General features: G+C 45.0%; 1 protein-coding gene across 1 annotated transcript in view; it reads right to left on the bottom strand.

Annotated features, from left to right (window-relative positions):
- The window catches only part of SEL1L3 (SEL1L family member 3), a 96,321-nt gene that overhangs the window by 54,910 nt on the left and 28,778 nt on the right, over positions 1–12,633 (bottom strand). Inside the window, exons 7-9 of the mRNA XM_046656535.1 lie at positions 6,497–6,629; positions 4,541–4,673; positions 2,907–3,047 (exon numbers count right to left, since the gene is read on the bottom strand). Of these exons, the coding sequence (XP_046512491.1) occupies positions 2,907–3,047; positions 4,541–4,673; positions 6,497–6,629 (407 nt within the window). The remainder of the gene's footprint in view (positions 1–2,906; positions 3,048–4,540; positions 4,674–6,496; positions 6,630–12,633) is intronic.

The raw sequence follows: 12,633 nt of genomic DNA, 5'->3' as shown, positions 1-12,633 counted from the left end.
AGTCCTTCTGGACTGAGCAGTGTAACCCAGAAACTCAGGGGCTGAAGGCAGAACGGGGGCTTGAGGTTGGTTCTGGAGATTCGCCTCCCCCTCCTGCTCTCCCTCCCAGCTGGCTCCCCGTCCCCAGGAAATGTCAGGGAGAGGAGCAACGCAGGTGGCAGCGTGCCGAGGGAGGCAGAGGCCACGGTGGCAGGTATGGCCCCTCAGGGTTCGCTCCTTGGTGCTGTTCTAAGCAGGCTTAGCACCAGAAGGACCCGACTGGCTGGTTCGACACCAAATAGCAAATCTGGCTTTCAGGTCCTCTCTCCCCGCAAGGGTGGAGACTCCAGGAAGCCTAAGGGAGGTCAGCAGAAGATGTTGCTGTGCTGCAATGTTAACAGCTCCTTACAACAGGACATCTTATGGTTCAGGAGCTCGTGATTTGGGTTTTCAATTAAATTCCATTTCCAGGTCTCCGCGGAGAATAAAATAATTCTAAATTCTTATAAACAAAGCTTCTGAGCTGTAAAAATAACATGAAAACATTCTTATTGAGAGTATTTCCTTAAAAAAGAATGTGTGGTGAAAATGATTCATCCCTGTTCCCAGTCAGCAAACCTATATTTAATACGATCAGAAATCTCATAAAACCAGTTTGGATATGGACGTGGTCTTAGCTCCTTTAGCCTACGCTATCCAACACGCATCTCCCTCTCCTGTTCGTCTGTCTTGAGGGGTGGCTCCACCACCCACAGACGACCAATGAAAACCTAGGAATTGTCCCCGCTCGGGACTAATAGCCATACACTTACATAGCAGGGTTCTCAACCAGGGGTGATCTGGCCTCCTCAGGGACATCTGGCAATGTCTGAGGACATTTTTAGTTGTCACAGCTCAAGAGGGGAGTCATGAGAGGGGAGAGACTGCTACTGGTCTCTAGTGGGTAGTGTTTAGTCAGAAAAAGAGCTAAACATCCTACAGTGCATGGGACAGACCCCTCACAACAAAGAATTCTCCAGTCTGAAACATCAGGAGTGCCAAGGTTGAGAAATACTACTTACAAGGAGCCCACGATGTACTGATACTGTTCTAAGTCTGTATATATCTATTCCTTGAACCCAGCTCTAGGAGAGCGGTACCACCATCATCCCCATTTTGCAGACGAGGAAACTGAGGCTCAGAGAAATGAAGCAACTTGCCCAAGATCACACAGCTAGTAAGTGCTAAGTTAAAACTGGAACCAGGCCACCTGGGTCCAGAGGCTATGCTGTCACATGACTCCACGTGACGTCCCTGCCTGAATCCAGGCAGTCACAGAGTCTTTCAGAGCCAACCTCTTTACATTCTTTGGCTCCATCTCCATCACTCTGTCCCATCCAGGCCTGCATCCTCTCCTCCTGCACCATGGCAATGGACTCCCTGCTTCCAGCTCCACCCTCCTCTAGTTCACCTCCCCCAACCTCCCAGTGATGACAGACTAGATCTGACCACACCTCTCCCTCCTGCTTGAAACTCTTCAACAGGTCCCTGTACCTACGAGGTAAAGCCAAAACTCTTCAGGGTGGTGTCTGAGCCCCAGTTGAATCATCACTGTCCAGGCCTTCTTCTTCCTCCCAAACCATTTGCATGTCTGTTCCCACCTCTCTCCCTCCACTCTACCTGCAATACCCACCTCCTCCTTGTCTATCTGGCCAACACTTACTGACCTTTCAAGAATCAGTCCCAGTGTCACCTCCTCCAGGAAGCCTTCTCTGAACACCCCAGCCCATCAGGTAGAACTGATCGCTCCCTTCTTTTACCATTTACTTCCACAGCCTTTATTAAAATGCATTACCGTTTTTCTTTGCTTTCAAGTCTGTCCCTCAAGGGTAGGGACCTTGTGTTATTTTAATCATCTCTGAAGTCTAGCCAAGTAACTGAGAGGTCACTCAGCAACTATCAAATGAAGGAAAGATGAAATATCCTATATGGCTTAATTTCTTTCAGGACAGGGCTGGGGGTCACTAGCTGCAAAGGCAATCTCCCCTGTTGGACAGTGCCATTCTTAGGAAGTTCTCACATGCAGTCAGTTTCTGCAATGCCTTGACTTGAGGGTCTGGTTGTATGCCCAGGAATACCACGGGTTCCCCTAAGCACAAAGATAGGTATCATCGGCCCCCTTGGCATCTCCTTCCCCAGGCTGAACACCTCCAGCTTCTCTCCTCTTCCTCACAGACATGGTTTCAAGATCCCCCGTGGCCCTACCGTATGTAGTTAATTACCAAGCAAACCCAAATCTCGATGGGCTTAAGGAGAAGCTGGCCACACTTGGGAAGTACACACAGACTCCTGAGATGCTGCTTAAAGCGTAGTTCAAAGCAGGGGTCTCCAGTTCAAGTGCCCATTGCCCAGGCAGGTCAGGTCCATGAATGAACAGGCAGGAGGTGCTGAAAGCGAGAGGAGAGGCTGCGGACGGACAGAGCGTGCCTGTGCCGACCACTCACCTCCAGGATCGCTGCCATGTCAGAGTGAGGCCCAGCACTGCCAGATCTTTGCATTTTTCGCGAAAAGCTAGAAATACGCATTTTTACGCAAGTTTTTTGATACTGGTAACTGATTTTTTTAAAAAATGACAACAACGTAGGTGTCAAACCAACTGCATCTGGGGGCCAGCTCCGGCTGTGGGCTGTTCATTTGTGGCCTGGGTTTTAAATAAAGAATTGCTCGAGCAACTCCTAAATTGAAGTTTTTGCATTTAGCATTGGAAATGCACACAGATATATCGAAAGTTGTGGACATACAAGGGTAGAATTTAAATCCGAAATTAAGCTAGAACACTAGGGTTAAAATAACTTGGAGGCACAAGTCACCAAAGAGGGTGAGCGAAATAGAGGAAAAACAGGAGCCTTCCTAACTAACGTCCGGAAGCGAGGCAAAGACACAATTACCAGTCAACGACTCCATCTCCAGCAAGGCCTGGAACAAGCTGGGGTGCTTCTCTTTCAGCTCCCTCTCCCAGGGGAAGGCTCTGCACGTCGACGGGCTCCCATACCTGCGCTTCAGGTCCAGGTAGGAGTTCTGGAGGTCACCTACAGGAAAGGGAAGCACAAGCTGCCACTCCTCTTAGCAGAGAGCAAGTGTCACTTCTCTAAATCCCTTCTGCCTGGGAGGAACTAGAAAGAAGAGGTGAGAATTAACGTTGCTGGATGTTGTTTGGGTGCATTCGGGATGTGAAATTAGCTACGATGCCTTTGCCTCGAGGTCACAAATTCAAAGCCGAGGCCAAGGGAAATGTGCCAAAGTTGCTGATGGCTGTTGAATAATTCTACAGAATAAGCAGCTGGCCTCGGACGAGTCCCCAGGAGGCCAATATCTAGGCCATTTTGTTGGCAATGTGAGTTAAGGAGCAAAGCCCAAGGATCCCCAGGGAGCGAAGGCAGTACAAGATGTTTGGAAAATCTTCCCAGTGCCACCAAACAGATCAGCATGCAAGGCTGGCCTCCCAACTCTGCGAATCTCTCCTGAAATTACATCAGTTATCAAAATCGGTTTCTTGCCTGTTTGGGACATTACTATTCCCATAAATCTTCCCCCTCTTCTGACACATAGTATTTTCTGGATGATTCAATGGTGAGAGTAGCAGCTGGGGACCAGTAGAGCCTATTTTTAAACTGAATTGTAGAAGTTCTGCCTTTCCACACTTACCTGTCACCATCTGTAATTATTGCCTGGGACAGTTTTACGTGAACCCATCGGACTAGGGTATGTTCGAGATGCATCCATCCACCAAGGCCTGGAACGGGAAGTTAGGCTCTGGGGATGGTGAGATATGTGGGCAGGACTGAAATACTCAATTTACTTTTGCTGATGGTAAAGGCCTCACAGGAATTTCTCTTCCAGAAGGAACATATGTGACTAACTCTAGTGCCACTATATCAAGCAAGAAGATCTATAGCACAGAGAAATTTACGAGTGCTAGATCCAAGCTGGAAGACAAGACAGGACCAAGTTTGAAGTGAAAGGATGTCCAGGCAAATATGAGCAGGCACGAAAGCAATCTACCTGAATTTCATTCCTTTGGTTGAAAATTACCGATGTCTTCCAGAATGAGTCAATTTCAAGGATTTGAAAAATAAAACTGAGCCCCCAACAACAAAGTCATTGTTCAACATTTCTGAAAGCTAATATTCAGATATTAATGGCCCAAGACAAAAGTGCACGGATGGGGAAACATTTCTAATGATTAATTTATTTTCCAATTCATTTTTATTTTCTTAGACTGGCCTAAGATCCCATTATGAATGGGAATAATGCAATGCGAGACTCAAAACACTCTCATTTGTATTCTTAAACTAAATTACAGATAGTCAAAGCTACGAAGCAGGTTCGGGTTCCTTTCAGCTGCTGGTCTTGTTGGAATCCAGGTGGAGTGCACCCTTTCACTTGCATCCATCTGTGGAGGGCTCACAGTCACAAGTGTCCCCATTGGCCAAGTCATACATGTTCTATTTTAACCCCGTTAGAAAGAAGCCAAACATGTTTCAATACCAATGCACTGAGCTAAAAACTGCTCAATACTTACATGCTTCTTGTCTCCGGCCCCCTTGCTGTACCGTGGATGCATACACAGACACTATTTCTTGAACTTCTGCACATCTTTCATAATATAACTTGATTTGTTCAGCAAGTTGCTTCTCAAGGAGGGGATTAGAAATCTACAAGAAGGCAAGAAAACCGACTGAACGATTGTCGTCAAACCCCCATGGATACCTACAAAGGCTGCGTTCGGGTTATTTCCTTCTCCCACTGACATCACCAGGTGGCTTATTTGTGCACAGGTCATCCACTCTGGATTCGCAAAGCAAGGGTGTTACTAGGAATTCAAGGACAGGCTAGTTCCCTATAGCTTCTTTTTGTGGCATCTTCTCCTCTAAAGAGCTTCTTAAATGTCAGGCTTTCCCAGAGACCAGGCTCCACTCTCTCCTTTCCCTCCACTGCAGCCCATCCCCAGAAAATCACATTCATCTCCTCTCCAGTTCCCAAAGGGACGCCAAGTCCACCGGTGCTGTGCCTGCTGCCTGCCAGCTCCTCCCATCTTCTTCTGCTTGGCCGCCTCCTACTCAACCTCCAAGAGCCAGATCCAGGTCGATGCTTCAGTTTCCCTAACAGCCCACCCCACCCTCAGGAGTGTTCCAGCGCGGACGCTCCTGCCTCTGCACCCCCAAACGCTGTGCTCACATCTGAATTAAAGCGGGCACTGCAGTCTTTCATGACTTATCTGTTTAAGGTCCAGACAGGGAGCTCCTGAAGAACAGAGACCTGATCTCAACTCTGTGGTTTTCAGAATGCAGGTTGTGACCCATTGGAGGGTAATGAAATTATTTCAGTGGGTTGTAACCAGCAGTGATTTTTTTTTTTTTACAAAGCAGAACACAAAATATCAGACTGCACTGAACACAGCAAGGGTACGTATTCTTAGTACAATTTTGGTTTCAGCTTTGTGTTATATATATATGTACACATACATGTGAGTGTATGTACGTATATGTGTCCCCGTATATTATGTGTATATGTATGCATATGTATGTTCTGTTCATGATATTAAATACATTTCTTATTGTGGACCAACTTCAAAAAAAAGTTTGTAAGCTACCATCTTAATTCATCTTGGTGAATAATAAGCATTTGCTGTATAAATGAATAAACGAATTTCATTTCCTTCCTTTTCTTGGAGGTCTCTCGATAGGGACTCTAAGGCGCACCCATGGGTGGTAGGGCTGCCCACTTTTCCTAATTGACTTCGCCTAGTGACTCCCGCTTTTCCCAGAACAAACCCCACAGGGCCCAGGGAATGAGAGAATGCTCCTTGTTCAGAAATCTGGTGATCTCCTTACCAAGGCAGAAAAAACGGCCGCCGTGAAGGCCCCCTTGTGGGGAAACTCTCTCCCCCCAGCACCACCCTGCTGGAGCTGGCCTGGAGAACTGGACAGTTCCATCTGTGGGTGGGCTGGATGTGAGAACCACGGTGCAGGAGACGCAGTTCTGAATACAAAGCCCTCTGTGACCTCTACAGCCGCAGCCCTCCCAGCCCAGCGTGAGCCAAAGGCCCGCTTCAGAGAAGAGCAGCAAAAGGAACCAGGACTCTAATCTTCTAGAGTGTCTTCTCTTCTGATGCTCTAAATAATAGCATATAAAAGAAGCTTTACCAAATAACTAAGATTCTCTCCTTTCATTAGCTTAATCACTGGATAGGCAACAGCCTGATAAAAATCTACTCTATAATTAAACTAGTGGTTATTAAAACAGAGGAAGTAAATGGTTTCCATTTTATGAGTACTAAATGAACCAAACGTTAACAGAAATCTATTATTGCATTTGCTGGGGGAAAAGCCTCAATATCAATTATGTTTGATGACAGAGCCGATGTGAGGTCCAGCTTGGATAAATCTTTTGTTTATACTGGGTTTCACATGCCCCTGAGCCACCCGCCCATCACCCACGAGCACCCAAAAATTTCCCATGGATCCCTGGGGCTCACCTGCGCAGGGTGCAGAGAGCGGAGGCGGTAGTACTTCAGGGGTCCGAAAAACCCTTCAATGCCGGCCACATACCTGCTCCCTCCAACAATGAAATACCCATCGGTGTCATTATAATAGAAATCCTCCCGGAAGCTGGAGAAGAACAAAGGATTAAGAGAGCTCTGAGGCTGAACCAGATTTTTTAAAAAGAGACTCTTTTATCGACCCTCCTTTGACTTAAAATCCCAAATTTCCACAAGCTCTTCACTCTGAGTTCTAGCAGATGAGACCACAGTGGGGTCAGGTGGACTTGGGTTAGGATCCCAGCTCTGCCACTTACCAGCTGTGTGACTTTAGACCAGTCACTTAACCTCTCTGAGACTGAGTTTTCTCATTAGTAAATGAGCTCCTCACTTACTGGATTGTTAAAAGGATTAAGTGAACTCTAAAGATGTACAGCGCCTAGCAGAGCTCCTGGCTCACCACAAATACTAATACATGCTGGCTATTGATATTGATGAAATTGTTTGGAATCACTGGAATTATTTGGAATTGACGGTCTTAATCGGAAGTATTTTGCTCTAAAAGGAAAAAAAAACTTCTATCCATTGAATGGATAGAAGGTGGCTGCGGAGGAAAACTAAAAACATATCTTATTAGATAAGAACTGAGGTAAAATTCAGAGTTAGGAGGAAGAGGCCACAGAAAGGTCAAAGGCTTGGTCAAAGAGCAGAGGTCAGCACAGGTGATGCTCGCGAATTCTATTTTGCCCTGAAAGACTTGAAGGCTCAGGAAAGAAAATGGAGGAAAAACATGGGTTGGCATGAATAAAATACACATAGTTGCTCCTTGCAGCATTATTGCTATTCACCAAAGACTGGAAAGCCCAGGCGCCTGTCAGTGAGGACTTGCCCACATCCATCCAATGGGCCTTGGATGTCAGCTTTTTTACCATACGGCTTTAAAAGAGGGAAAAGAGGGCTGTGCACTGACCTGGAAAAATCTCCAAAATACCTTGTTAAGTGAAAAAAAGTAAAATGAAAGTGCAGAACAAAGAGTATATTTTTCAGCCAATACAAAGAATGGTTTGCTTTTGTTCTTTTTTTTTTTTTTGGTATTTGCATTAGAAAAATTCTAGAAGTATATACAAGAAACTAATAAAAGTGTTTCCCTGTGGCGTGGGGGGTAGGGGACAGACTAGATGGGGCAGAGCTGGGAGCAAGGCATCTAAGTGTGTATCTTTTCATGTAGATTTGATTTTTTAAACCATGTGCATTTCCTACCTATTCAAAAATTAAAATAGGAATGGGTGGGCAAGGTGCGATCAGAGCATATGTGAACAGCAAGGAGGGGTCAAGCCAGGCATCAAGTGAGAAACAGGCAAAGAGGAAAGAGCCAGGGAGCGCAGAGGGCAGATGGAAGCAGAAGGAAAGAGAACAAACTGTCAGGCAAGCCGCCAGGAGCTGGCGAGCCACGAGAGCGATAGGCCAGGGTGACGCCAACGGGGACAGAGCAAGCTACCAGCGGTTGGATCAGAGAAGCCAAGCAACCCGGGGTCATCCCAGGAGAGGAGATGGACTGACTGTTAGCGAGGAACCCGACCCCCAGCAGGGGCACCTGGCTGGAGAGGAAGACAAAAGGTGGAGAGATGAGCACTCTGACAACATCACTGACGGCAGTAACAGCGAACACTAAGAGATCAGCCTTAGGTGAAAGCAACTAAAATGGAAAAGAAGTGCTTCATCTCCTGATACTTTTCTTTCCAGAATCTCAGCCTTGAAGGGCCATGAGAAGAGAGCCCCTTTTTCTCTCTTTTTTCAGCTGAGATCACAAAGTTATTATCTCCGAGAGCTGTGAACTGATTCTGTTTTTCAAGACCTTAGAAAGGCTCGAACATTCCAACCACCCCCATGAGACAATACCTGGCACGCAGTGGGTTCAGCACAATGCTTCTGCAGTAGAAGCCCCCTTCACAGGCCTCTGCTCACCCACCCAACAGCTCACCCGATAGCCCCTCCCCATAACACGCTGGATGCTCGCCGGCTGGAGGCGACTCTCCAGAGACCTAGTCTCCACACTTTTTAAATAGAGATAATAATAGCACCGACCTACAGGGTTGTTGTGAGGATTAAATGAACTAATATTTAAACAAAGCATTTAGAACAGTGCCTAGCACATAGTAGGCACCATAACTGTTAACTATGGTTATTAATAGTAACTTAATCCACTGTAGGACATTGCTGCCATCTCTTGAGTTGCATGCTTAGTAAGAGTAACACGTGTTCCTTCCCAAACCTGTTAATACCAACTGCACGGTCATGTAACCATACAACTCAATTAAATATTACGTTATCCAATAAAATATGGATGGAGAAGAAAGAGTCGTTCATTCTATAAAAATTAAGTTGGATATTTTGGGTAAACTCAGAAAAGAATGGCTACTAAAAAAATTGTTGTGGAATTAAGACAACCGTAAAAGGTTGGAAAAAGAAATTGAGGAAATCTAGAAGGATTCTGCTATTTCACAAGTGTGTTTGTTTTCATTTGGAAGAAACAGAAATTGGGTGCTGTTTATGCAAGAAAGACGACAGGGCACTTTCATCAGTAGATTCATACTCAAAGGAAAGGCCCTACCTGGAAAGACTGGCAAATGAACGTACATTTCCATTTTTTTAAGTAAAATAAAATGTTTGCATAAGTATTTTTTTATGGATCTTCGCTTTAATAGACTTCTTCTACTAATCAATAAAGTGCTTGGTTCCTATGGTAGTGGACTGTAATATTTTTGGTTTTTATCATTATTATAATACAATGAAATAGGAGCGCTCTCCAATTTGGCCTCCATCCACATGGGAGCCTCCACATTTTTCTCCTCTAAAATTCTCAGTGGCTGCACAAATATTGTAAGAGATTCCTTGCACTGGGCCTTGTTTGATAGCCATCAATTTCGCTGAGATAAAAGCTTTCCCTTTCGAAAATCTCAGACGTGCTGGCAAACCATCTTTACTCTCATCTGGACACAGGAGAGCGCCCTGGTTTATTACGGAAGAATCACCCAGCGTTCTCAAATAGGCCTCACTCACAACTGGAAATAGCTCCAGCTCCCGGCTTCTCCAGTAGGCGAACTTAGAGACTCAAATTAGCTGCCACCCTCACCTCTCAGAGTAATTCTCATCTTTGACTCACTTCCCCAATACCTGCTCTGAATTCTGACCCCTGTTATCCCTTCAAGTCACTTTATTCATTTCCTTCCCAGCATTCAGCACGATTTGCAATTTTAAACTTATTTGTGAATTTCCTCGTTTAAGATCTGTCTCCCCTACGAGATGTTTTTAGCTCCATGAAGGCAGGGACTGACTGTATTCTTTCTGTTCAGCATTTTATTCCCAGAGTCCGGCAGCATGTCTGGCATGTGGTAGGCATGTTGGATGACTGAAGATGTACTGGATAGACGAAGGAATCCAACACTATACAGGTCTGCAGCTGTGGCCTGTCACCGAGCGGTACTGACAGCCTTTCATTCGTGTGTGGCACTGCACTTCTGAGCACTTAATGACTGATCTTCCCACCCCACATTTGTGGGATAACAGCTACCATTGTGTTTACATGACAGGAACAAATAAAAAGGAACGTTGAGAGGCTTTCCCTGGAACACCGATAACCATCTGAAATATCTGATGTTTAGTTCACTGGCTTGGCCCACTCTGAAAGCGGGATTCCAGATATCTGACCACAGGAATCCCTAGTGGACCTGGCATTAACTCTTTGGTTGTTCTAAATGCTGGAGGAGGGCCTGGGAGGACGGCAGGACCACTGAGGTGGGGGTGAGGGGCACCCTTGGGTCTGGGGACTGCCGGTATCTGGGGACTGCCGATATCACCGGGTGAGTTTTCTGTGTTTTCACTGGGATGTTGAACTGGTATGTACCTGAAAATCGGTCTGATCTTTGGAATCTTATATGACTACACCGATTTTGTCTTTTCTTAACATTTTGACATTTTGTTCATCGTGGATTCTTTGCATTAATTTTGATTTTTAAAAAGCTTATATCCAAATGCAATTTCTCATGATTACTGTTATGAGTTAAACTGTCCCCCCTCCCCCCCTGCAAAATTCATATACTGAAGTCCGAACCCCCAGAACTGCATAATGGGATCTTATCTGGAAATAGGGTCATTGCAGATATAATTAATTCAGATGAGGCCATACTAGAATAGGGTGGGCCCTTAACCCAGTATGACTGGTATCCTTACGATCAGGGCAAATCTGGACAAAGACAGACACTCGCACAGGGAGAACCCCATGTGAAGACTGGAGTTACACTGCCACAGGCTAGGGGACTCTCAGAAGCTGGAGAGAGAAGCCTAGAACAGGTCCTTCCCGGAGCCTTCAGAGGGAGCACGGCCCTGCCGAGCCCTTGCTCTCAGCCTCTAGCCTCTAGAACTAAGAGGCAATAAATTTCTGTTGTTACAGCCAGTCAGTTTGTGGTACTTTGTTCCAGCAGCTCTAGGAAACTCATACAATTACTGAATTTATCTGATGCCTCCTTAAACTTCATGTAGAAAGCACATGCCTCTCTCGCCCCAGACTGGTCCCAGCCCTGGATCACACTGTGGTCTCTCAGCTACAACTCACTCCTGTCAGCATCCAGATTTCTGGGATTTCAGAGGAAAGGAAGCTCTTACATGGAAAATAAGAAAGAGCCTATGAAATTCAATCAGTTGTCAAAAACATCCCGGAGTCGGAGGTGGGTGTCAGGGGAGAAAGAGGAAGGCATTATTTTAGATTTCACGTTCTGAAATGCAAACCCTTAATTTCTCAGGACTTCCTTGCAGATAAGAGATTTCCAAAGGAGCCACATATCATCTGTTTCTCCAAAGAGAATTCCCAGGCCTTTCCTATTCTTGAACTCTTCAGAGAGCCCACGGCCACCTGTTACATAACAAAACTCATAGCTGTTGAATTCTTCCTGACTGGTCTAAATCCGCCTGGTGAGCTTTAAGACTTCTGCTCCGTGCTTCGGCCCCAGCCTCTATGCTACAATACAGCTATCACGTCACGCCTGACCTTGTCTTTGCAGGCTAAGGAATAACACTGCTTTAGCCTTTCTATATAACTCTAATCCTTTAATCCGGCTGTGAAAATAAGCATTGTTCTACATACCCAGGGCATAAAAGAAATCAGTTTGACTTAAATGTAAACAGGAATGGTGAAAAAAAAAAAAAAAACCCATAGCATATGCCCCTTTGTCCCAATGTCTCCTTCTCTCTTTGCTTTCCTTCCTTTAATAATTGGTTTTCAAGAAAATGTGGATTGTGTGGGGACTCTGAGTGAACGGAGCCTGTCTGGAGCGGCAGCTTTCTGCTTGGTGTAGTGGAATGACTGAAGGATGGAGGAGCAAATCCCCTAGCCAACATGCCCAACAGTCCTGATACATTGATTTAAATCATACATACAAAGCTGGCAATTTATGTTTCTGTCCTTTAGACTTACTCTTAAGTGTTGGATTATATACATATTACCAAGCTCTGATGTGGTATCCTGAGTTCCTAAAGAAGATTGCCCCATGGTTCTGCCACCATAGACCCCCCTATAACACAGGGATGTCGAAGCAAATTAAAAAATTATGAAATACAAGGCAAGAGACCCAATTCTCAGTTTCTGTAACTCTTGTAGGGAATGGTTACATAAAGATGAAAAGTTATACCAATATCAATAGTTGCATACATTTCAAATTTAGATTATCAACATAAATATGAAGACTGTCTGCTTTTATGTTTTATTCTAGGCCAAAGTTACTGATCATTCTCAATAAGCAACATTAATACTCTGATTTATTTTTCAGAATCCTTTGTGGAAGATAATTTTCAAAGAAAATAAATTATATAAAGTGCCACGAAAGGAAGAATTTACAAAGAGATCTGGAGAGAGGATTAGTTTCTCTTACTTAGAAAACATGTTGTGGGGGAAACAGGGAGAGTTTGTGGATAGTAAAAGAAAAAAAAGTACAAAGACTAGCTATAGGGCGGACTAGCTACAGGCCACGCTTGGAAAAGCTGATTAAGGAGCTTTGGGAATAACGTTAGGGTTGCGGGCTAAAGCATGAAGATTCCTTGACCCTCATTCAGCAAAATTTTTCAATAAAAAGAAAGATCAC

The sequence above is a fragment of the Equus quagga genome, chromosome 3 (assembly GCF_021613505.1).
Source record: "Equus quagga isolate Etosha38 chromosome 3, UCLA_HA_Equagga_1.0, whole genome shotgun sequence".
NCBI classification, from domain to species: Eukaryota; Metazoa; Chordata; class Mammalia; order Perissodactyla; family Equidae; genus Equus; species Equus quagga.
Note: the sequence above shows the minus strand (reverse complement) of the source record. Positions and strands in the feature narration are given on the sequence as shown.